The sequence below is a fragment of the Ictalurus furcatus genome, chromosome 13, assembly GCF_023375685.1.
Source record: "Ictalurus furcatus strain D&B chromosome 13, Billie_1.0, whole genome shotgun sequence".
Lineage (NCBI taxonomy): Eukaryota > Metazoa > Chordata > Actinopteri > Siluriformes > Ictaluridae > Ictalurus > Ictalurus furcatus.
Window position 1 is genome coordinate 13,706,669 of NC_071267.1, and position 27,501 is coordinate 13,734,169.

General features: G+C 37.7%; 2 protein-coding genes across 2 annotated transcripts; one reads left to right on the plus strand and one right to left on the minus strand.

The window, feature by feature from the left end:
- LOC128616940 (urotensin-2 receptor) lies at positions 1-7,224 on the plus strand. The gene is made up of 3 exons (XM_053639840.1): positions 1-112; positions 1,258-2,361; positions 7,140-7,224. The coding sequence occupies exons 1-2, from the start codon at positions 70-72 to the stop codon at positions 2,307-2,309; spliced, it is 1,095 nt and encodes a 364-aa protein (XP_053495815.1). The 5' UTR covers positions 1-69; the 3' UTR covers positions 2,310-2,361; positions 7,140-7,224.
- On the minus strand, positions 3,840-27,094 carry uts2r2 (urotensin-2 receptor 2). The gene is made up of 9 exons (XM_053639842.1): positions 26,846-27,094; positions 26,350-26,561; positions 21,708-21,783; positions 21,573-21,615; positions 19,722-19,786; positions 19,237-19,293; positions 18,130-18,283; positions 14,253-14,376; positions 3,840-7,303 (listed from the first exon to the last, which is right to left on the minus strand). Exons 1-9 carry the CDS (start codon positions 26,911-26,913, stop codon positions 7,167-7,169), a joined length of 936 nt encoding a protein of 311 aa, XP_053495817.1. The 5' UTR covers positions 26,914-27,094; the 3' UTR covers positions 3,840-7,166.
- Positions 27,095-27,501: the final 407 nt, after the last annotated feature.

A 27,501-nucleotide genomic window follows, 5' to 3' on the forward strand; every position in this document is an offset into this window, starting at 1 on the left:
AGATCACACCGCTCAGTGATCTACAGTAATAGCAATCATATCTTTTCTGAGATATCTGCTGTTCAATCAATGCCATTATTTGATCACGCGGAATTCCTTCGAGGAAAAAAAGGTATGAGGCTGTGAAAGCGTTGCGAAATGACTTCGTATTGCTTTTGGCAGACGCACGTTTGCGTTGAAATATTATTGCTATATCTGTATTAAAATGCAAAGAATGCATAGAACTTTTACCATAGGCTGTGATTTAGATCCCTAAGCATTACTCTGTAAAGACATCCAATGTTAAAGCAATGAAATGAGCAGAAATGTTAACCACTCTGGCGCAGCGCGCACTGAATAAAAAACTTGAAAATGGAAAAATACAGTACTGTGCAAAAGTCTAGGCACCCTTTTTTTTTTTTTTTTAGTACAAACTTTGTTATAGATTTTTATTTTATGACTTCTACATTATCGAGTCAGTACAAAAACGTTTTGGATTTCCAAACATTAGTTTTTCAGCACAAAATTAAATGTTACAGACAAATGTTTTTATAGCAGTAAAGAAAGCAGCATATTATGTAAGAGACCACTTTTCAGACAAAAAACACATAATGAAGGCTGCTGGGGTTTTGCTACAAAAATAAGAAGCAAGTGCGAAAGTCAAAGTCTCCATAAGAACTGGGGGGGGACAATAACTAAGAAATGCAAACTTCCCGGGGAAAATAAATAAATAAATAAATAAATAAATTGAACACAGTTTGATCTTATCTATATGCATATCTGATTAAGGCAGTGATGCAGAAGCTTCCTCTCCGTGCGTAAAGGACGTGGCATAGCCAAACCATAGCCAAACCAACTGTTCTCGGTTCGGAGCGAACCCCAGACGGCAATTCTGTAAATAAAGCAAACATTATTTCTGATGTTCACGGATGCATCATGTACTTAGCCTACATTATTGTTTATTTTCACATTATGCATGTTTTGTTTTAGCACACCTAATAGCCTACGTGGCACACGTAGGATTTGAGTTGATGGTTTAGATGAAATTAAGACGTAAAGTCACAACTTCCGATGTATCCTTAAAGTGATTTTGGGTCGAAGGCAACGGGTAAACACCAGGAGAGAGACGTGGTGGTGACGTCAGGAGGTGCGATGCGCCGGCGGGTCCGCTCATTTCTCAATCCCAGTCTCTGTCGCGCACCTGACAAAATCACCTCCGCGTAACGGCGCCTTCCCGGACAGGCGCGATGAATTTGAGCAGGTCTCTCTCTTTTGCAGGCGCACCCCGGAACAGCAACTCGGGCTCCACAGACGAGCTGGTAATCACCTCGACTTTTGGCACGCTGCTCTCGCTTGTTTACGTGGTTGGCGTTTCGGGGAACGTGTACACTCTGGTCGTGATGTGCCACTCGATTCGCTTCGCTACCTCCATGTACATCTCGATAATTAACTTGGCGCTCGCGGACTTGCTGTACCTCTCCACGATCCCGTTCGTGGTGTGCACGTACTTCCTCAAGGACTGGTACTTCGGGGACGTGGGCTGTCGCATCCTGCTCAGTCTGGATCTCCTCACCATGCACGCAAGCATCTTCACCTTAACCGTGATGTGCATGGAGCGCTTCTTGGCTGTGACGAAGCCTCTGGACAACGTGAAGCGCTCCAAAAGCTATCGGAAAGCCATGGCTTGGGGGGTGTGGATACTCTCTCTGCTCTTAACCATGCCTATGATCATCATGGTGAACCAGACGAGCAGAAAGGCAGCGGACGGAAGCGTGAAACGTATGTGCGCTCCTACTTGGGCACCTCAAGCGTATAAGATTTACTTGACTGTTCTGTTTTGCACCAGTATCATGGCGCCTGGCCTTATCATTGGCTACCTGTACACCAGATTAGCCAGGACATACATTGAATCGCAGAGAAGTTCAGCTCTAAATAAGGGCAACAAGCGGTCACCTAAGCAAAAAGTGCTTATAATGATATTTACGATCGTGCTCGTGTTCTGGGCCTGCTTCTTGCCCTTTTGGATATGGCAGCTTTTACCTCTCTACCATGAACCCCTGGCCCTGGCTCCTCACATACGCACGTGTATTAACTACCTGGTGGCGTGTCTGACCTACAGCAACAGCTGCATCAACCCGTTTCTGTACACGCTGCTCACCAAGAACTACCGAGAGTATCTGAAAAACCGCCACAAGAGCTTCTACCGCTACACGTCGTCGTTCAAGAAGCGGCCGCCGAGCTTGTACTCGTGGGGAAAGTCCGCGTCGTCGAGCAATCAGTTCGAGTTTAACTCGGAGATGCTGGTCATGTCACAGCTGAAGGTGCAGTGAGGAAGAGGAAGATGACCAGGAGACATGTGAGGAAAAACATGACCATGACCAGGTAAATATTCGAGTGTGATTATTTGTCTGAAACACATCCCTTTATCTTCTCCCTCTTTCAGCAACATGCAGAAGAATGAGCTAGATCTTCACTCAAATCCTGTAATAAATCTGTAACAAATCCTCTGAAAAGTATGAAAACAATAATAATGTATTGTTGCTTATTGAAAATATATTATCTTATTTATTATTATTTTTATTTTGTAATACACTATTTTTATTTCCTTCTTCTCACTAACTTTCCTGTGGATACAAGTATGTATGCATGTATGTACTGTAGATATTTATTTATGTAAATATAAATACAAATAGTTCAAAAGTTCTTCACAGTGTGCACATACTTTTTTATATGCACGCAAAAGAGGAGCGCTTTTAAAATCTCTGGAGCCACTGCATCAGCTTCCTGAAGCTTCTAGTTCATCTATTCAGCTTTGCCATATTATTAAGAGAGGTTGCCATGCATGTAGATCGTGGCATCTATGTCACTGTGATCAGTGTGTCATTAAAACACGATTTCACAGCCCATTTCCTGAAAATGAACAAGGAATTCTGGTTTTACCTCCCAATGGGACAGATGACATCTCATTAATAGAAACACAGAGTGACACAAATGTCACCCTTTCCGCAGAACTGGTGGAAATTGTGAAGGTGGAATAATTAAGGCATTTTCTGTCCATACCAATTTCCACATTCTATTCTAATCTGAGTTAACTAGATATGAGGCCAATTTGCCATCCTTTAACAAAGCATTAACGAGAAGTTCCCAGGTGGATGTCTTTGGTAACATATGTAACTGCCACAGATTTTGCTTAAGCACACATTAAAGCACTACTACACATTCATTCATGCATTCCTTGCAACTCCAACATGAATGGATCAGCATCTACTGATCTCAGACTTTCTTTTAGATATGCATACATCTGAAGAAAAAAAAAACAGTACATATTATCTGGTGCTTGCCAACACATGTAAAATAGGACAGACGTTCTCGACTACCAACATGTATTGATCAATTCATAACACAATCATCATACTATAAATCTGATCAGAATAATATCAAACATTTTCAGGGCTTAATTAAACAGTTATCAAAATGACATCAGTAACCCACTGAACCATATCTGGACATAATCTAACAGTTCTTCAGCACTTCAGGCTTGAAGCCCAATTCTCTCAGCAGTATAGAGAAAATAAATCTGCTCTTTGTTCCACTGTGTTCTTTTCTCTCTGGCGATAACAAGAAAGGGGTTACCAAAAAAAAAAAAGATTTCAGCAGTCTCTGGGTCTCTTGAGATGGCAAAAGAACAAAAGATCACAGCTAAAACCTGAAGTTTTCATGCAGCCATCAAATTTAAAATGTGCTGAAATCCAGTCCAGGATCAAAGTAGTGATTTGGATTTAAAGCAGTCCTTGGTGCTTGAATCAACACTAGAAGACAGTTTATGAATAATTTATTAATGTAGGGTTTGATAGAAAGTGGAACATTTGAGTCAGATGTACATATTGAAAGTCTTGTTTTAACTAATAGCTCTGTTGGGAAAACACTTATTAACTAAATTCACATTTAATAATAAATTAACTGAGCTGTACAGGACAGTGTTGGGGGAAAAGACATTCATTTGTTATTAATTTACTTATTTCGCCTTTACAGTAACAGCCTCTCGGATATTCCTGGAATGAATTCTCTGAGTTTATTGTTATGTTTAGCTGCAAGCACTTTTTTAAAATAGCTCCTCCATGATTTGATTGTAAACGTGCCAGTGGGAAGCTTGGGTTACTAACTACTTCAGTGCAGCCATACAACTACCAGGACAGTCATTAAGTCTGATTACTATGCAAGAAATACTGACTTTGCTTCCAATATAGTATTACATAGCTTTCAAAGCATGCAGCTCCTAAATTCTTTCTGAATAAGACAAATGACGTAAATGTTTGGGTTCTGACATTACTGATAATATGCCCTGATCCAAGTATTTAAACTTAATCCCATACTCCATCAAACAAACTGCCAGTTAGCAGAGGCAGGAGAGACTCTATTGATGTTCATCATGATGTATTGAGATCAACACAGATCTAAAAAAATAAAAATAAAAAAATAAAAAAAAAAAAAGAAAAGAAAAAGAAAAAAAGAGCTAAAACTACCCCACAGGTGACAACAACTCCTGTGGTGTGGAAACGCATTATCGTCTAACACAGTTGAATGGAACCTCACACATAATTTGTCTCTAACATCTATATGCTTTCTTTCCTATGGTGCACCCTAGGCCCACCTTGTGATGTGAAGTGTATATTCATCAACTACCATATTTTGAGGAGTTCTTTCATTTTTAAGACTTTCGCCATTTTTTGCCTGCCTATCTGCAGGATTTTGTCAGTATTTCACTTTAATCCCATTCACTTTAAGAATATCTGTATCCTCATTCAACCATAGCATTAAGGCAGCAGCTGAAACTTCAGCTCTGCAAAGATGAATGGCTTCACAATTTAAATAAATGACCATGTTTTAATATTTATCCTCAAGTAAAGAACAAGGCTGTTCCCCCCCATTCCATACCTTTCACTTATCATCACCTTATATGATTAATTAAGCATTCATCAAATACATATTATTTCTACACTATGTATTGAATTAATGGATAATTCATTAAGTAATATTACAGACTCTTCTTATTAACCTGTGGCTGATCACATCCTAGAGCTCAGTCCACATTCAGACTGTGAATCCATCAAATAAAAATAATAATAAAAGCCACACAAAATTACCCGCTTGCTACAGTGGAAATGGAATAGTACATCTGTGGTTGTATGATTCTGAGGTTTCAATTCAAAGTGTATAATAAAGTATAACCATAAATGACCTCTCAATAAAACCACTATGATACTTGACTCAAATGCAAATTACACAACATGGTACAAAATCATGCATAGTCAATAGCCTCATTCATTCCACAGTTAAGGTATGACAGTGCCATGTTATAATGACAGACTGCAGATTGCATTTCCATCTTCAAAATCTCAGTCAATTATATTTAACAGATGTTAAATACTGGTTATCAATTTTCTCTCCAAGGTTAGCAAGCCTACTAGATGAAGCTAAATAAATAAATAAATAAATAAATAAAAACCTCTTATGTCATGCTAAAATAACTGAACAATATAAGTAAAACTCCAGATGATGGTTAATAGTGTTGGTTCAATAGTAAGTACATGAAAGATATGAAACATACACCAGAAACAATTCTGACAGAGATACTGCTATAGATCTAAGAGAAACCTTTGTATAACCCTCTATAAATAATTCAGATGTTTCCATGGATAACCTTCTTATCAAATCTGTTTAGTTGAAGTATTTCTCAAAGCACATTTTCCTCTCAGTTGTGGTCCGGGCATCCCACAGACAGAACTCCACTCCATGGCCAGTAGAGAAAGCGAAGAGAACAATTGAGGTTCATAAGTTCACCTCAAAATCTCAACCATTCACTCAGCATGCTTCAAATCCATCAGCAAAGCCTGCGTCATGGTACTGGATTTATAAGAGCTTCACTGAGAGACCACAGATATAATGTTCTGGATTTTCTTCAGTCACCAAACACTCGACATTACACTTGGTTAAATTATCCTGAATGTCTCATGAACAAATCTGTAACAAATATGGTGGATATCAGTTCAGCACAGTTGTCACTGGGTATACAGAAGAGTTCAGATTAAATGTTACACACTCCATGCCATAGTATAATCTAAGATGATAATACTGTATGAAGAGCCTAAAAACGAGTACACCTTTTGCAATTTCTGTCTTTTTAAATCTTTCTTCATTTTTTGTGGCCCAAGCATTAGAGAATAACAGAGTGGAGAGTAAGTCTTTGTGTAACGTGCAAAGTAAGACATGCCTTTTGGGAAAGAATGTGGTTGAGGTCTGGAAACCACTGTTTAATACTCTAATCTGATGACAGCAATAAAACAGTGTATTAAGCATAACTACACTCAATTAAACCTGAAGCACTGAGATCAATAAATGACATTTATTGCAAAGATCACTCAGTCGTGATTTGAATTGGCAGAATTAATTCAAGATTAAGATGTACTTTCCAGGGAACAAGCAAATTGATGCATTTCCGTGCATGTCATGACAGTATAAGGACCAGTCGGAATATTTTACATTAATAAACTTTTCCAGCACCGCAGCTTGTTTAGACCTTATACTCCCTCTCTCATAGGGACTATGATTGACAGACAGATGGTGCTACTGAAATACACTTGTTCAGAAGACAACTTTCTCAACAGCTACGATAAAACACAATGCAGTGCCATTGCTCAGACATTTTTACTCTAATAGACACGGTGCAGTCTAGGAAAGGTATTGAACGTTAAACCCCTGCTAACACTTTTGAAAAGCTCCCTCAGCAGGTCATGAGCGAATTGTTCTTTAAGAGCAATTTCATTTATACCACCTGTTGAGAATTTCCACTTGTGCTGTTTGTCCAATCTGTGATAACTGATCTAACTGTGACAAAAGGGAGACAGTCAAGATGTTACTTACAAGTAAAAAGGCAAGCAGAGAAAGTCAAAGGCAGTAAAACAGGGGCTGAATGAAGGTCCACAGGAAATTTTTTGTGTGAATTTTTCTTTTCAATACAATACAGGGCAATTAACTCATGCAGTTATTGTTGTTCTTCCATGTCAATAAGTTCGTAATGTCTGTTAAATCTTTCCCAAAGAAAACAAAACATCTTCAATTGAATACTTAAGTATCTTCTCATGTTATGTTTTTTGTCCCAGGGCTCCAGTCATTAACTCAGAAGGACCCTATGGTAAGCTGGGATCAGCTATAGCATAATCGGGGTCACAAGTGAAGGACACAGTGATGGCGTAGCGCATGCCCCATGCCACCTTCTCCACACGGTGGAGGTTCTCGGAGCCTGAGGAAAAGAAAGACACTCGTCCTGCAAAGAAAAAGAGTTCCCAGATGGAAGAGTTTAAAATAATTCCAACATTCAAAATAGAGCACATATTGTAGCTTGTTTTCAGTTTGTAATTCAATGTATGTGGTCTTTTAAGCTAGAAATGGAAAGCAACACAGAGAAACTGTGATTGCAATGGCTCTGTTTAGACAAGTAGTGACAGAAATTCCCAGTGCATCTCAGGACCGTATTCACACGTTTAAAATGCTGCTTGCTCACTGGCCGCACTCGAGCATCATCAAAATCAATTAGACAAGCCTGTGTCTGTTCAGGGAGAACTATTTAAATAAAAAATTTAAAAAAAAACAGATAGCTACATAACATGGTCTGTGGCACCAACAGGAGACATTTACAAAAGTAACAAGATATTTATGTAAATTACCTCTGCTGTGTCTGCATGACTTTGAACTTTGTAGACTGCTATTTAGCATGGAAATTTTTAAATCTTGTTAAAAAATAAAAAAAAGTAACAAGTCTTAGAAGGTTGTGCGTTTACCGATTTATTGAGTAAAAGCTGATTATTCTTTAAAGCTACACAAATTGAACAAACTGAGAACCTGTTTGTAATATTAGGGATTGCACAATTTATTAACCTGGCTTGGATTTTAAGTGAGTGGCAGCAATAAATAACACCAAACCCAATAACCATTTCAGTAGAGAGAGCTATTTCTGTTTGAGAGGTTTTAATGTTCAAATACATTATTATTTAAACAAAGAACTAGTTATATGGTGGATAAAGAAGGATGTGTAATGGCAGGATTAACATTAATAGTCACATGCCTGACGTGTGCAGTGGATCACTCACTTAGCTCTTTAATGCAGTGGTTCATGAAGCATAGCCAGGGGGTCCATGATTTTTATTTTATTTATTTATTTTTACTGTGTTACAAGAGTGAAAATTGCAACCAAACATTATCAAAGCTATTATATTCATTATTGAGTTCTTATAGTAATTAGCCTGTTTGACTGACCCCTTCGATTAAATGTGTTTAATTCAAACCTTAGCAACTGAAAAACCAGTCTGCCTAAAAATTATGTGAACTTCAATCTAATGTGTTCTGTTCCTTTGCTACAAATAAGAACCCTTACACTGACTTTTGTCGATTATGAAAACAAATTGTAATCTTCTAAAAATTGTATGATTTTAGCTCTCACAACTTGACCACGTTTGATGGCATAATTAGCCTAGTGACAAGGTTAATAGCAGGGTATTTGCAGGGCAAGCTTTCCAAAATCAGCTGCATGTGCTATTCCTATACACGTTTATCATTAGACATCATAACATCTTTGCTGAGAATATTACATAATAATTACTTAACACTTAATAAAGACAAGTAAGCCACTCCATTAGTGGCCAGACAGACTAACAGGTTTCACAGATGAGATGCTTTAATTGATAGTCAGCTCTCATTTTTCTCCATTCTCGTCTTATCTGTCCATATGACGTGTGTCTTAGGCTTCTTTTTTTAGTAAACTCTTCCCTGCGTTTGTGTTCTTAATGCTTAACAACTACATTTTATGGTGCAAATTGCCAGCCAAGAACAAAAGGACTAATATATATATATATTTTATATATATATATATATATATATATATATTATGCGAATTCAGTTTTAAACAGTCATTCTTGCTGACACTTTAACTTCACAGTGTAAAAACAATAAAACTTGCCAATATCCAATATGGGTAATATACTGAGTTTTATCATCAGTGTCAAGTGGCAAAAAAAAACAGAACACACTGTACTTATGCAGTGATAATATCCGTTCCATCATATCCAAAACAGAACTGACATAATATTTCTAAACGCTTCTGTCTCTTTCTCTGCTATTCCTCCTTTTGGACAAACACTGAGCCAAAGACGTACCCTCACTGCCACATTTGATTTGAGAAGTAACAGGCAGGAACACACTTTTCACTTCCTATAAACATAGTGAGCGCTGAAAGAGTGAGGCTCTCCATAAGGGCAATGCCAGGTTGTCCCCTGCGGCTGGAGGCTGTGATTCGCCAATCTGTTAAAACAGCTGGTCTCCAACCTAAACAGCCCCCCTCCACCCCGCCCCCGAATGCCTCCAGCACCTTGTCCCAGTTTCCTCGCTGTGATGGGCAGATGTGCCCTTTTTATTTAACACCTTTAGCATTTCCACTTCCATTAGGCCTTTAATTTCTCTTTGCATGCCTTAAACCTAATTCCCTCATTGACCTGTTGCCATCTTTGCTGCATATCTGTGCCTTACACAACTGCCCTCCACCCATCACCTACGCATGTCGCATTTTCCACTCGGTTTCTCCACTGGCTAATGCCTGTCATTGGTCCCCTCCTCCCCCTCAGAGGGAGGCTGATTATCTGTCTCACCATTGCTGAGCTTACTGCCAGGGTAGTAATTACCTTAGTGAAGTTCATAGGTTCATCATCTGCCCATGATTGCTAATCAACACAAAATGACTGTTTCAGCATAGCCATGCAGAAAACTGTGGATCTTTTAGACCAACCACTTAAACCTGCCATACAGCAATTCAGCACCGACAGGGAAGACAATAACCTGAACATCAGTGGGTTGATGAATAGAACATGTCTAAAGTTCTTTCAAAACTGAAATGTTGTGAAATATTACAGCACATGAGTTTGTTGGTTTCATCTGTTTTTGTGCTCAGAAATTACACTTACTCAAGCTCCCCATGTCTGGTTGGGAGAAAGTTTTAAGCAAAAACATACAGGATCAACTAATCTGCATTCACCCATCTCCTGCCTGCAACTTTCCATGTGCTCAGAGAGCACTGAGTGACAGAACACCTCCCTTTAACTCTCTCCTGTGTAGTACGTGCAGAGCGAGATGTACAGGTATATCTCAAAAAATTAGAATATCGTGGACAAGTTGTTTTTTTCCCCATAATTTAATTCAAAAAGTGGAACTTTCATATATTCTAGATTCACTACACATAAAGTGAAATATTTCAAGCCTTTTTTTTTTTTATTTTAATCTTGATGATTACAGCTTACAGCTCATGGAAATCAAAAATCCAGTATTTCAAAATATTAGAATAAAGAATTTATAATACAGAAATGTTGACCTAAGAAGAGTTCTTATCAGATAACTAACTCAAAACACCTGCAAAGTTTTCCTGAGCCTTTAAAAAGAACTGGACCATTGCTCAGTGGCCCAAAGTCCTCTTTTCAGATGAAAGTAAATTATGCATTTAATTTGGAAATGAAAATTTCATATATTCTAATCATTATATTCATATATTCTTTCATATATCATTATGTGTAATGAATCTAGAATATATGAAAGTTTCACTTATTGAATTAAATTATGGAAAAAAATGAACTTTTCCACGATATTCGCTTAGTCTCTAAACATGTAGTTTAAATAAATAGAGCTGCTCTAGCAAGGAAATGGCAGTCATTATCCACTCAGATTAGATAGATTACGGAGGGGGAAAAAAAACCTTTTCATGTACAGTAATACATTAGACCATAAGACAGAATTGTGCCTTTTTGCACAGGTCAGTCTAATCAGCTGGCTGTTTATGGATCACGTCAACATGCGGGTTTAGTGAACGGTTACATAAAAGAAAAGACACAACAGATGAGTCACTAGCACAGATTGGTTTCCACAACATTCAGTACTCTAATGATTGATAAATGGAAAAGCAAGCATTCACAATAAACAGGCTAGCTGTTAAATATGACTAATACTCTTTTACTTGTTTCAATAAATATGCAAAATATGTAATATGTAAAAGTACAAAAACATACAGACAACTCTGTTTTTGTCCTTCCCCATATGTTACTGTAATCCACAAAAAATTTTGTGGTCAGTCTGAGCTATTAATAATGGTTCATTTAATGCTACATTTCTAAATAAGTGTCACTTAAGTGACCTCACATAGAGGTCACTCCATGAAAACTGCAGCCATTCAAATGTATATAAATAATTGGCAATAAAATGTATTATTGCAGTGAACATTGTTAAATTTCATGATTAATGTAGGATGTTACACATTGAGATATACATAAGATAATTTCAATGTCATCCTGTTCCTAACTACTGTAAAACATGTCTTTCTTTATTCTCTCCATTAATTAGTGTCAGAAACTGTGACATTCCTTACCTTATCCAATAAACTCATTCTTTTTGATTTTAATTCCTAACCTTTCCTGTTTTCCTATTTTAGTACAGAGTACATAATAGTTCTCTATGGGAATGGTTGTTCAGGATCACAGCTCGTTTTGGGTGCGAGGTCTTTTAAAAATCGTTCCAAATGTAACCGTTAGTGTCTGCATGGGTTATGTATTAAATCTGTTTTAATAAAAACAAGGGTTCAATTAGTAACAAAAATATCTCTGTCCGTCTGTCAAGCACAATTTTGGAATCTAAACAACAGAGGAAAATGCCCAGAACATAAGATTATACATAAAATCAACTTTGTAAAATTTGTAGCTTTATCGCGTCCTGCCTTATTCCCAAGCTTCGAATTTCTAACTCGACCCCACATTCAGGCATGATGTGTATCGCCCGAGAGTATTTATAGATCGCAAGAGTTTTGACAATTTGTGATGTACATATTCAGATAAGTTACACCATGTTATACTTGCGATGTTTTGTGCAGGGTAAAGTGAAGTCACTCAATTAACATACAAGGTGTCCCAAATGTATCTATACATAGGGGAAATTGACACTTTTTATACTTAGTTTATATATACATAGTTGCAATCAAAATTATTCAACCCCACTACAAATCAGGGGTTTATTGTCAAAATGTACAGACTTTCAGCTGTTTGTAATGAACAAATCAAACAAAAGCAATTGAAATAGTTCAACACAATGAATGCTTCAAGTGGTTTCCCCAAATTCAACTGAAAATGCAACTTACAATGATTTCTCCAATCTCAAAATTATTCAACCCATTTATGTCAAGCATCTTTAGTACTTAGTAGAGCACCCTTTTGCTGTTATGACCTGCTGCAAATGAGATGCATAGCTTCTGGCAGCGTTCCTGAGGAATCTTAGACCATGCATTTCTTAAAATAAATATTTATTGATAAATTCATTGTTATTTTCGTGTTCTTGTTACATGCTCAACGTAGTAATTGTGATGCCTCATAACTAATCTTTGATTGGAGATGTTATCTTTTGAGTCAAATGCCATTACAGTATGTCTGATGGTAATATAAGTGTAAGGGTGGGAGTGACCTTCATGTCACAGTTTGGCTGTAATTTGCATGGAGTGACCTATAAAGGAATAAAAATCCTCACCAAGATCCAGGTATCTGGCATTGGTTTGTGTAGATATTGTTTTCTTTCTTCCAAAAGCCACCATTTAACTCCATTACATCCATAAAAAAAACTGTCTTTATTGTTTAACCTTTTGATGTTTTGTTCAAGAAATGGTTAAAAATACTCTGCTCTCATGGATATCAAACAATTGCAAACACAACACAGGTTCATCCAAAAAAAAAAAAAAATTAAAAATAAATAAAAAATAATCTTTGTTAAATATGTGTGTGGCACAATTATTGGCACCCTTTTAGTCAATACTTCCTCCCTTTGCCAAGATAACAGCTCTGAGTCTTCTCCAATAATGCCTGATGAGGTTGGAGAATACATTGCAAGGGATCTGAGACCATTCCTCCATACCATTTCTCCAGATCCTTCAAATTACAAGGTCCACGCTGGTGGACTCTCCTCTTCAGTTCACTCCACAGGTTTTCTATGGGTTTCAAGTCAGGGGACTTTTACTGTATGGTCATGGCAGGACCTTGATTTTTTGGTCAGTAAACCATTTGTGTGTTGCTTTTGATATATGTTTTGGATCATTGTCCTACTGGAAGATCCAACCACGGCCCATTTTAAGCTTTCTGGAAGAGGCAGTCAGATTTTCATTTAAGTTCATGATGCCATGCATCCTAACAAAATGTCCAGGTCCTATGGCAGAAAAACAGCCCCAAAATATTAAAGAGCCACCACCATATTTAACCGTGAGCATGAGGTACTTTTCCATATGGCTACCTCTCTGTGTGCACCAGAACCACGTCTAGTATTTATTGCCAAAAAGTTCTATTTTGGTTTTATCTGACCATAGAACCCGATCCCATTTGAAGTCCCAGTAGTGTCTGGCAAACTGAATATGCTTGAGTTTGTTTTTGGATGAGAGTAGAGGCTTTTTTCTTGAAACCCTTCTAAACAACTTGTGGTGATGTAGGTGATTTCAGATTGTAGTTTTGGAGATTTTCTGACCCCAAGACGCAACAAACTTCTGTAGTTCTCCAGCTGTGAACCTTGGAGATTTTTTGGCCACTCGAACCATCCTCTTCACAGTGCGTTGAGACAATATAGACACACATCCAATTCCAGGTTGATTCATAACATTTCCAGTTGACTGGAACTAATTATTGTCCTGATGGTGGAAATGGGCATTTTCAATGCTTTTACTATATTCGTATAGCCACTTCCCATTTTGTGAAGCTCAACAACCTTTTGCCGCACATCACAACTATATTACTTGGTCTTACCCATTGTTATAAATGACTAAGGGAATTTGGCATATGTGTTACCTCATATTTATACCCCTATGAAACAGGAAGTCATGGTTGAACAATTTCCAGTTCCTAGTCACCCAGTTGTATTAAAGAAAAAAAAAAAAAGTAAAATATTAATGGGAATATACTTCAAATATATACTTCTCATCTGAAATCATAGGGGTGCCAAAAATTGTGAAAAATTGTTTTCATTGTTTAATCTTTTGATCTTTTGATCTAAAAATTCACAAAAATACTCTCATGGATATCAAACAACTGCAAACACAACACAGGTTTATCCAAAAAAAATTATTTGTTAAATATATGTGTGCAACAATTATTGGCACCCCTATGAATTCATATGAGAAAACTATATTTCTTAAATTAATTAAACAAAGTGACGTGTACCTGCACGGGGCTCCACTGTTCGGTTGCTATTTGGGTCCATAAAGATGAATCGCCCCCCTCCAAAATCCACACCATAATCTGTTAGGTAGAGTAATGAGGTGTAGTCAAAGGACCCATATGTCACCTGTAGAAACCACAAATTTGCAAATTCAGTCTCTGTGCCAGACACATTCCAAGCAAGTTTCTTTCCCCCCCAAATATTATATTTCATGGGTAAATTGAATAAATTACACAGAATGACTTGCACTGTGAAACATTTTCTCTTTAATCTAATATAAATAAGTTCCAATTTTCCTTATCATGTACTGACAGTTTTCCACTCTTCTGTGCCCCTGAGATTTTATGGGATGGGAACGTCCAGTATATCCTAATTAAATAAGTCTCATATTTCTAGATTTTACTTCAGGTTCAACTTCACTAAGAACTCAATAAGGATAAGACCAGTCCTGCTTTAGCTGTTTCCAGGACATATTCATGAAAATAGTAATAGTGGAAATCCCAGGTGAACATTTTTTAAATCACACTTCACAGTTAAAAAGGTCTTCTCTAATCTTTAAGAAGCAAATGGTGCCAGCACATAAAATTACATCATGTTAACACCACAGAGGTTTAATAAATTCTATGTTAATGGAGGCAGTCTAAGGGCAATTAGAAAAAGTGTGACAGGGAATGACAGGTGATGGCGGTAGGGAAGTTTCTGAATGCAATTTATACAGTTGGCTCATAAATACACAGTGGCCTGAAATAATGAAGAGACAGAATTGACAAAAATTGGGACCCTGTCTTAGTACAGTGCAATAAGTCAAGGACTCGGTATCTAATCATTTTAACATTCGCTATCAAAAGAAATGGATCACACTTCAGACATTATATATACACGTTATGTCAACTTTAATGACTTTTTCTGATAACGCAGTAATGTAACACATTACATTTTTAATTTATGTTATTTGATTACAGTTACTGATGCCAGTAACATTATGTTACTTGCATTACAAATGTATTGTTAGGAAAACAATATTAAATAAAATTCATTTTTAAAATAAATCACATTTTGCCCCGAAGAATTTTTCTTTAGCCCCGAATAATTCTCCACCTGGAGCAGTTTGTCACTATGTAACTGAACGTGAGTAAAAGAAGACCGCCTGTAATATTATATCTTCAGTGAACGGAGGCTAGACCAATCAGACAGGGTTTACAGGAAAAATACGTGGAAATACTTGCGTCTTATTGGCGTCTTATAGTCTCTCAATTCTGCCAAACGCTAGCTCAGTCAGTGTGAGGAAAAATGGATATATGCCAATTTTTAATTTTTTTTTATTTTAACCAGTAAACGCGTTAAAACTGAAACAGTAGCATCCTCTGATGCTGAGCAGAAAAACAAGATACGTAAATGTCTATGAGTTCCAGTTTACGTGAACATGATATGAGCAGACCATAAGGAAAGATAGTGTACTTTGCACCCCACTCCATTTGCAATACAGTGATAGCTTATCTGTGCCTGCCCTTGACTCAAAACTAGCCCAGTTAGAGAAGTTTTATATTTTACCGGTCTGGTAGTTCTACAAAGCGTGACAACCCACGAGGCAGGTTTTATGATAAATCCAACTTTTTCTGATTGTGTCATACATTGACGTGTGCTAAAAATACTGGAAAACTATGTTTGATAGGTTTTGAAAGTAACGTGAAAGTAAAGTAATTAGTAATCTGATTACTTTTTACATGCTGTAATCAGTAATGTAATCAGATTACAATTTAAAAGTAGTAATTAGTAATCTGTAGTGGATTACCTTTTTTTGAGTAACTTACCCAACACTGCATATGGCACAGCATTTGCAATAAATATTCCTAGCCATGTTTACTCTTCTTCTCCTTCCCTCATACCATGTGAAGCTATCTGTTTAATATCTTGTGACTATGGTCATAGCTACTATGGTCAGAGCTACACTGTGTGTGTGTGTATTTTTCATACATTCATAGAGTTTGCGGATGAAATGCTATGGAACTCTGTTCAGCAGGTTCACTAGTAAATTTTATGAATTGCTCCATGTTATTCCTCAGTAGAGTGTGCTATTCTCAGTTTAGCTTGCCGAACTTGATGGATTTCCTCTAATACGTACTAATGAAGCCACTGTCTGAATTCTCTGGAAGTCAAAGACAGGCCTGGGTATTGGTCAATTTAAGGAGACCTTGTCTGATGATGTTATAGTGAGAATTAACTATGCCATTCAACACATATTTGATTGTGGTTCTCCTTAGAAGAACTGGACAGCCCACAGGATACACTGACCACCTCACCATCTACTGTCGTCCTCTACCATGGATTCTACCACTGTTATACAGAATTCAGCAACTAGGCCTGCTCATGGCCCCTAGGTGGTTGAAAGGACCCTGGTTTCCACCTGAGCAGATTTGTTGTACCAAATATATGGAGAGATCTGGCACCCTCTGCCAGGTCACCTGTGCTTGTGAGTTTGGGCTGTTGGAATAAGTCACCAATTGAGGCCTGAGATCTAACAGTTAAGGAAACACTTTGGAATTCAAGAGTCTGTAGTACATAGGCCTTCTATGCCTTTAGACTGAAGCGCTTTCATGAATGGTGTGTACGTCGTTGAATGGAATTGGTGCAATGCCCAATTCCGAAGACACCATCTAGTTAAAACATGTATGTGAGACTAAACAGTCCATACAGGATTTTGCAAAGTTTTGCAGCCAAAAATGCTTGATTTTGCTGTGGCTTTTTTCAAAATTTGAATGTAATTTGTGATGTAAATAATTTTTTTTGTGTGTGGAAAACTACTTGAATTGGTGAAACTGCAACTGCACAAAATTGTTTTGTGCTGTCTTTCGCAGTTATGTTTGATGATAAATGAGACCTTTTTGCTGTATTCATGTTCGACACATGTGAATAGAAGAGGGCTTTGACTGAATGTGCGTTGTGATGACGTCACGACGCATCTTGGCCCAAATCTACAGAAAATCTGCAGTAATTTTGAAAAATTCTAAACTCCTCCAAATACTGCAGAGTTTGCTTGACTTTGTGTTCATTTATGCAATCGCAAAATTTTGAAATCCTGGAGGGACTGACTAAGTGAAATGGTCGGCCATCAGAAAAATCCTGGAGATAAAGATTACTTGTTGAATGTGTTGAAGTGTTCAGATATTTTAGAGGTCAACTCATACTGGTTTTGATCATGATTGTAAGATTTTAAAAGAACCAGTCTGCACACAGGTTCCTGTAAGGTGTGCAATGATCAGATTCGATTCACACTGCTGGCTTCACAATTTCGATTCAATTCTCATAATATTTTGAACAAAATTTGAATGAAGAAAAATGATGACTGATTTATTTCTGAATCATGAACATTGAAGAACAATATGCATTTTTGTCTGTATTTAGTATTCACAACTGATGATTATGAATCTTTATTGGTCAGGAAGTTGGGGTCAGAGTGCAGGGTCAGCCATGATACAGCGCCCCTGGAGGGACCAACAGCGCCGGCGTTTGAGCCCCCGGCGTTTGAGCCCCCGACCTTCCGATCAGTAACCCAGAGCCTTAACTGCTAAGCCACCACTGCTTAGGCTCCTCCTAGGCTCTCCAAGAAGGAATGCAATCATGTGACCATTGCGCTCTCTATATGTTTTAACTCTATGGATTGCACAGATTGGGAACTCTGGTGTTCAAACAGTGTAACTGCTTTACATGCATCATTAATCGAATGCTGATTTCCACAATGTGAATAACACCATGATGGATATAATCACATTTTTGTATCACAATGCACAATACATGTTACACTGTATTGTTACACCCCAGTGATTCCTGTGAGATCAACGTGTGTGTGTGTGTGTGTGTGTGTGTGTGTGTGTGTGTCACCTTGTCAATATGTGGGTGCCAGTACTCATCATGAGTGGTCTTAGCAGTGGTGCTGTTGATGCGGGAGAAGAAGGTGGGCTTGGTGAGGAACAGCTTACTGTAGTCCAACCCAAATGTTTCTGCAATCAACTTCTGAATGCGGCCACGCATAGCCCTGATTTGGAGTAGGATACATTCATGAGAAGGTTTTGTTTTGTTTTTTTAAATAATGATTTTATTTTTTTTTAAATCAAGTGCAAAAGTTAACTCTTAAAAGAAAATGAAGATGGCAAAGAAATGTCATTTAGCAACACACAGATTTTGTGTGTTAGATGTTCTTTCAAAATCACAAGGTAAAAAAAAGCAGTGTATGTTCAGATATTAAAAGTGAAATGGCATTGCATTTTCCATCCTAAAATTGAACAAATAAATATTCTATAATTAGTAATAATTAATTTTATAACTACAGCCAACGTTTTTCATATCTTCTCAGCAGATAGCCCAATAACCCACTGACCCACACATTCTTCCTGACATTTGTAATAATTATGCCAGCTTGCTTGCAATCGTTGCCCATTGCCCTACATTTTTGTGATGCATGAGATATAGAAGATTGTGTCAAAACTTCTCTTTAAAAGTATTTATCAGTCTGTACAGGATTCTGCAGAGTTTTTTGTGCTTTTTTGTGGAAAGCTACACAAATTGTCGAAATTGCAATTGCACAAAATTGTTTTGCTAAATGAGACCTTTTAGCTGTACACAAGTTCAACACAAGTGAATCGAAGAGGGCTTTGACTGAATGCATGTTTCATGTTACCACGTGAAATTGCGCATTGTGATGACATCACATGCATTTGCAATTTTGCAGTTTCCTTGATTTCGCATTAATTTCTGCGATCGCAATATTGCAAAATCCTGGATGGACTGATTTATCTGTTGATTTTGCCTTGTGATTTGGATCGCTGTCATGCTGCTGGTATATGCTGATATTTCAATTTAACGTCTTTTATCATCGATTCTATTTTTCTGTAATTCATTTGTGAATGAGCCACTGTAAAACATGACAGTACACTAACTGTAAACCTGACACTACCAAAAACAATTGAATGAATGAAATTGAAGATATACCTGTAGAGTTCAAAATCCTCTTCAGTGAAGATATCTCTTATTTGATCACTGAAGTAACTGGAGAAAAGACAGCAGATGAGACCAATAATATGTATTGATCCTGAGCTATCCTGTTATTTAAAGATAATGAGGAATAAAAGGACTGGTACACATATACAGGCTCAGTACAGACACATTGTAGTATCCTGAACCTAACAACACATGCCACATGGTAAAGTGAACCGTATCAGGTTGCTGTGTAACGCCACAAAACAGCAGACTTTACAGGGAAAAATCCAGGTGATAAGAATAAAGGCAAGCAGGTTGAGAATTAAAATTCTTGCTCAGTTATCCAATAAAAAAGGCAGTGATTACATAGAATTTGACGTGCAGATGAAAGACACAGTGAGACAAGCTGTGTGAGCTTTGAGACCTAATAAACCAGTGAGTCACATGCACAATTTTACGTTCCTGTTTAGTGACGTTTGCCTGAATTACCTGCTCACCTGTAGATATTGACAAACTTTTTCCCCATTGACAAAGCTCCAGAGTGTAGATCCAGAATGGATGCCTGCACACAAACACACACAGGTAATCAAATAATTGGAAAACATACAGTTGTATAGGTTTTATGAAAGCTATATCTTCTGTCGGAAAACACAGAAGAGCAAAGCTTCCCCACAGAGCTAAATAATTGCTCCAAATGAAAGAGATAAAAGATAAAAAATGCAGGCTATTTGGTACCGCTGCTCGCAGTGTTTACAGTTTCTCTGCACTTTTGTGTGATTAAGTCTGCAGCAACTGCTCAGCAGATGGATGCATGGCAGCTGTGGGATTCTCTGCACTTAGTCTCAGCACAACACATTAACAATTCCAGATGAGTCTGGCTTGATCCCAAACACACACCACTGCTCCACCCACAGCTCAACACAGTCATTCTTCATAAAAAGATGCCTTGCGTGAAGAGGCAGTGAGGCTGATTAGTTTCTTGAACCATAAGCCTCCTGGAAAGCTGACAGGATTTTGTGCAGCCTGAAAAGTGTTCCAAACACAGAAATGCTAATATTTCTGAAAGGTTCCCTGAAAGCTGTAGTACGATATAAAATGTCAGAGAACTCCAGAACTGTTATTCTTCTACTGCCTGTCATTGATTTCTTTTAAAGCACTAATACCAAAGCTAGAATGAAAAGCTTTGTGGCTTTAATAGTGTTGCTTTAGCAGCAGGAAGGACTAGTGCTTAATGCAGTTATTATCACAGTGACAAGCTGAAGAACCCCAAAGGTTTCCTTTTATCTTTATAAATATAGCATCCATGATGTATCTTGATAGGGCATTACAAGGAATAGCTATTTTGAACACTTAATTTTTCATTTTTGCTTCTCAGTAAAAAATAAACTGAAATTACCTGGATAACTACGTCAGCATGCGGTTGAACACAAAGTCTGTTAATTTTTAAGCAGTGAAGCTGAACATCATATTATTTCTTAGTGAGAATAAGAAAAATTATGCATGGGTGTTTGGCATGTGTTGTTAACAAATATTCTTGTACTTATATAAACTCATGAGTTCTCTGAATATGTGGGAACAGCTTGGGCATAAAAATGCCTGGAAGCCTAAATGAGGGAAAAGTTCAAGCTGGCTTGGACCCATGTCTTGTTTTTAGTAAAAGGGTACAAATAATGTCCAAGCAGTTGCTTTAAAATGAAGCTCCAGGACATTCCAGGACTTCGCAAGAGATTTGTTGGCTGAAAAATACCTTTGGATTAAAATGTCATTTTGCAGGTATTAAAAATTGCATCAGGTATTTTGAGGATGTCGGGTCTAGGTCTTGATCTGAAAGTGGAGATTCACCTGAATCATCTAGAAATGTTTGAACCAAATATAATACCTAAAAATATTCAATAAAGTATGCTAGGATTCTCGGGCCAAGGTAGTATATTCAAATTTATTTTTTTTATATTTGAGGTATTTTAAAAACTATTTTAAATCATAGCAAAGTACCTGGAATGAATCAGAGTTTCAGATTTCTGATACACTGAATAATTTCCTAAAGAATCATTGTAAGAAAATCTTATCAGGTTAGAAATAGTTTCAGACTTGTTTTTCTCATGTCATAAAACAAATCAAATTGCTTTCTTTAATTAAAGAACTCTATGCTCTTCAACAAACAGGACAAATTGCATTTTTAAACAAATGGTCCAATAGTATACTGCCCCCTTTTGTACTTTACACAAAGTGCACAAAGGAGCAAATTGCCACCTGTTCAGATACTAATAACCAGCTAATTATCATCACATATTTGAGAAACCTAGTAATGAAATTACGGATTGAATCTACAATTAAGAAAGTCTACTCACGCCTCCATCTGAACCACCAAGTGCCAGGCCCCTTTCTGCTATCCTGTGGAATCCACAAGAACATTTCATTATAAATGTGTGTGCAGGTCTCCTGGACATGTTTCACAGTGAGAAAGTGTGTGTGTGTGTGTTCACCTCTTCAGTATCTGTGCCTCATCTGTGGTTGCAACGCTGTCTGAAACGGCTCGGCCACATTTGGTAGGTGTGCAGCCTGAGGACAGAACATCTTCCACACATTAACAGATACGAAGTAAACGCTTAGGCTTTTTTTAAATTATTTATTTAATCAACTGTTCTGTCGTAAACAAAACCTTAATATTATGATGTGACAAGAATATGTTACAGAGTAAACATCTCAAATTAACATCCCTAATTCATTCCATGTGTTTCCATGACACAGGGTATCTGGCCTGCAGTGTTTTTGCTCCTTCCAGCTCTTATCCGCATGCTGATTTACAGTGTGTGAAAGATGCAGAGGCTGAAGTGGGCCAGGAAACTCTCGTTAACTGCAGCACTGCTTTTGTTCGGGGTGAGTGAACCTTTTTGATGCCTGTGTGAGAGCCTGGAATGACTTCCATATGGAGCATTCGCAACTGAACACCGACTGTCACTCATAGCCAAAACGGCTCACCTCATATCTAAATGCTCTGATCATATGCAGTCTCATATTCAGTTTTGTTTTGTTTTTTTGGTAGAAGAAAGCTTTTAAGGACTAATCCCCATATTTAAATTCAGCATCTCATCTTGCCAGGTAAAAAAAGTAAAAATAAGTATTAGAAAACCATCCAAAAATGTTCCTCAAGTAAATTGCTGTGTACCTGAACTAAAACACAGTTCTTTCATAAGAATGAGTGCTGGTTGTGTGACCTGCAAACAGTTTGAACAAATTCTGTTTAAACTAATAGTATTCTATATTAATCTGCTCAGAGCGAAACTAATAGAGTTGTGCAGATCTGAATGGCAATTTCGCTGAACCGGATAACACGGATGTGAACCGGTGAACCCAGAGGAAACCTACAAGGTCACAGAGAGACCAAGTGAAGCTCCACACACAGTAATAAACTGTTCTGCTGCACTGTTCATTCAGATCTCTCTCAAATCATTATGTACTGCCACGTCTTTCCACAACAGCCACTGGCAAAAACAGTCCAAGATGTAACAGATTTATTAAAGAAGCACTTAATGTGTAGTTTGAAAAGTCCTGAAGCGTCACTACAATCCAGCAGAGATTAATTCCAACACATTCAGTTCTAATGCTAAAAAACTGCCGAACACCAAATCTATTACTTTAATGCAATTCATACAAACTTAATGAATCACGTTCATGTTGAAGAAATTCCTGAGCAGCCGATAATGCAATGTTACTATGTGACCATTTATTTTGCGAATGCGACTATTTCTATATAAAGGCATATGATGTCACCCCTTACTGTGCTCTTTCCCTCACTTTTTCCATTCCATGTTTAAACACCTGGAACTTTTTCTTCATTTGTGGATTACTGAGTTTGCTGAATTGAATTGCTAACACCTTTAAATAATCCTAGATTTATAATGTGGATAATGTAAACAAGACTAGTCCATTTTGAATAGCTGCCTAATAAGCAAGTCCCAACCACCTGTGTGCCGTTCCTTTGCCAGGAAGCTATTAAATTGATGCAATAATAAGAAAAGGCTTATATGTGTTGCAAAATCACCCTGAACCTGTAGCAAATCCTGAACATTTCCTTATAGAAAGTTACAGTTTTACGCTGTTAACACCACACATAAGTAATTACCACACCAAGTAGTGATTTCTTTACTATACGACTCAAAATATCCTATTTTCCTAGTGATATCTGTAATCAGAAGAAAACCGTTTATACAATGTTTCTACTTATATACTTTCATCCTATTACATTCATTATTACAATCATCCGGTGGAAATAAAAGTAATCCAACAATAAAATATCCATTAAGGCTTCAAATGCTCCCCTGCGTTCTAATAGTAGCTCTTGTACTGCTAGAGAAATAAACTGAGCTCCTTCTCTCTCCATTCCTGCTCTCCAGTTACTGATCATGACTGTGTCTCAATATATCTGCCCTCACTCATCAACATGGGAGCACTCAATTACTTCAGAAAACGCAATCCGGCTACTCTGATCAAATTAGCATGCGTGGTTAGACAACATAATTAATCTGTGGAATGATCTCTATTAGCAGATCCAAGTCGGGGCACAGAAAGGCACTTAGAGTAACATTTTCAGTCTTAAGTGGCGAGGAATTAATAGAAATGAGGAAATTGACTCCTACACTTAAGCCTGGGATTAGGAGCAATTACTAGAAGTTCTTTAGGATTAAGAGTACTCTTAAACAGGCAGATATTTAGGACTGAAGTGTCTGAAGTGCAAAGAGCAGTGGAAAGTGGCAGCACATCTGTGCTTTTAGTCACAGCTTGGCTAGTTTCCATTTCAGATTTGCCTCATTTGAATGCTCTGTTCATTTGATCTCAGGAGTAAAACGGCACAAGGCAGTACGTCGATTGTGAATATAAATAAAAGCACATTATAAAGTGCTTCAGGCCCTAGAGCAATTATCCTGCATTTACTTGTGTCTAATCACAATATCATTCTCTTTAGCTCTTATAGTATATTTTCAGGAACGCTGTCTTCTTCTGATTTTTTTCAATTAAGACATACCATCAAACAACTGGCTACAAAGCATTAAAAGAAAAATCTTTCATCACATGAATGACTTGAACATTAAGCTTTATAATCAACATGGGATCTTTTATTTGTATGTTGGTCTGTTTTCTATTAATTTTGCTTAGCAGTTTTCTTGATTACCCACAATGCTCAGGTAGTACCTAAAGAGAGTGATGCAGCAGCTCTTTAATAGTCTGCCCAGCTCTCTCATCTCCTCATCTGTACTCTCAGTTCAAACAGATCAGCATCCAAAGCTTCAAATTTCACTACCATCGTTCAACACCATCATGCTTGTCATCTCAAAGATCTCTAGTTGATCACTAGCCGAGTCGAGTCTCTGCTGTAACTCGGCGCAACTGCGTTAGACAGCTGCACTGCAGTCCAACATCTGCTGTTTCCACTGCTTCTCTATTAGATTTCTCATTCATTTGACACTGAATGACATTAGAAAATGGTAAGAAAAGAACCTCTCTTGTTTTTAGGAGCTAACAGAGAAACCTGACCATTATCCCTTATGTTTGAATTATGATTCTCCTATTAAATGCCATTGTGAACATTGTGTAAATGTCAGCATGACACATAACCGCCAACTTCTCACAGGAATTATACACTCACCATCCACTTTATTAGGAACACCTGTACACTTGCACATCCACAGTTATCTAATCAGCCAATCACATGGCAGAAACACAATGCAAAACCAAAAATCATGCAGATGCAGTTCAAGAGCTTCAGTTAATGTTCACATCAAACACTAAAATGTAGAAAATTGTGATCTCTGACTTTGACCGTAGCATGGTTGTTGGTACCAGATGAATCTGAAGCTATCATGGGCACAGACACACCCAAACTGGACAGTTAAGGATTATAAATAAAAAGAAAATCACCTGGTCTTCTTCGAGTCTTCAGCTTTCCAGTTTGGGTGAGTCTGTCCCCAGACAGCCTCGGATTCTTGTTCTTGGCTGAAAGAAGTGGAACCTGATGTGGTCTTCTGCTGTTGTAGCTCACCCACCTGAAGGATTGATGTGTTGTTCATTCTGAGATTCTTTTCTGCTCACCACGGTTGTAAAGAGTGAGTTACTATAGACTTCCAGTCAGCTCAGATCAGTCTGGTCATTCTCATCTGATCTCTCTCATCAACAAGGTGTACTTCACACCATGCTGTGTAAACTCTAGAGACTGTTGTGTGTGAAAATCCCAGGAGGTTTATGAAATACTCAAACCAGCCCATCTGACACCAACAACCATGCCACGGTTCAAGTTACTAAGATCCCTTTGATGTGAACAACTAAATAACTGAACCTCTTGACCTGTATCTGCATGATTTTATGCACTGAGCTGCTGTCACATGATTGGCTGATTAGATAACTTCATGAATGTGCAGGTGTTCCTAATAAACAGACAGTGAGTGTATAAATAAATAATAAAATATGACACCAACCAACAAAGTAGCACTATAAACACTTTTTCTTTAATCTTTTTTTTCCCTTTAATCACCCGCACAGTCTCTTTAAACCGCTTCTATCCTGTCTAGTAAGATTAAACCAAAACCTACCATCTTATCTGATTTTCTTATTTCTCTTACACTCAGGTAAAGGGTTTGTATTTGGGTTCAGTGAAACTTTTGTTTGAACAGAGAACAAAGAGATGTCACCAATTAAACAGACTAAACCTTGAGCACACCTCTTAATGTTAACATGGAGTAAGTACATATCCTCTGTAGATGTGGAATTTAATCTGTTGAGACTGTAGCTTATCAAATGCACATTTACTTATTATTATTATTATGGAGGTTTTTTTAATCGAATTACAACAATTGTCATAAAATTTACTCCTAGGATTAACTCCTACTCCTCTCCAGCTGCTCAGAGAACTTTTATAACAGCTTTCAACTAAGATTTTCCTCTGAATTAAGTATACTTTTATCTGATACATCATCCTATCTTGTATTTGTAAAGTGATGTATGAATAGTGGCAGACCCTCCACTTCCCACTTGTGGGACTTTGACAGACTAGGTGGATCAGGTAGATTAGAAAAGGGCTTTGGCTCAAGTACGCAAGAAAGCAAGTAATAAAACAGATGCATGTAATAATACCTGGGAAGTGCTTGTATTTTTGATAATCTTCCGAACACTGGACCATGAACACTCTGGGCTGTGTGAGTACTTCCCCTCTGGAGACCATAGTGTCCATGATGTCATTAGTCCAGACTGACCAGAGCCACGTCAGTAGTGCACATGTGCAGAGGAGGGCCAACAGGAGAGCAGAGTATCCTCTGTATGATGAAGCCTGTCTCTGTGCCATCCCCCTGCCCCAGAAACATGCCACAATCTCATACACTTACAGAGTTGCTGATCACTCTTACACACACACACACACCCTGTACACACACACCTGTCAGAGATGCATATACAATCCTTGCAGTTTTTAACTATTTGTTATTTATAGTATAGGCACCATTATGCACTACTGGGCTACAGTGTACCATTGTACCATACAGTGTTCAAGGAACCATTTGGGATTCGACCCAACCTACAAACAGGTGCTGGTTAGCAGATGGACTGGTTGCGGGCGGGGAAAGAAATGTGTTACCTTTTAATTTTTTTCTCAATGGTACTCGTGTCTGCGGATTTAACGTTTCCTCGGCGTTGCACTGCCATTGTAAACTTCTACTAATACACTGAAATGACAGGAAGCCAGTCATTCCACGCGAACAGGTTGAGCACTGAGCACACTACTCCATTTCCGCCTCTGCGTCATTTCAAAGTAAAAGTCTCCGGAACAACACGACAAACTGATCATTCAGGTTCATAAAGCTCAGGCTGTTCATTAAAAGCATATAAAACATTGTAGAATATAGAGCACAGCGCTGTGGAATTAATTCTCCATTCTTACTGGTCACAAGTAATGAGTAATTATCTATAACAGCTTCAGCGTTTACATTAATACGCTCGTCTTAATGTTATAGTTTCTGCAGTAACAACTCATTCACAGGGACGTGTATAGCCACATAAACTAATCTAAGCCTACTAATATACTAAATAAATCTATAGAGTGAAGCTTTCTGTAAGGAAAGGCGTTCTTTTTCTAATATTTATGGAAGGAGCCTCTAGTGTCAGCACTTTATAACAAACTTAAAGCCATCAAGAGGCCTTTTTTTTTTTTTTTTGCACTTTCTGTTGTCTCAGTAACTAACATAAGTTGCTTTTGTTTTATTGCTTGCAAGGGACAGAAAATAGAAAAGAGAA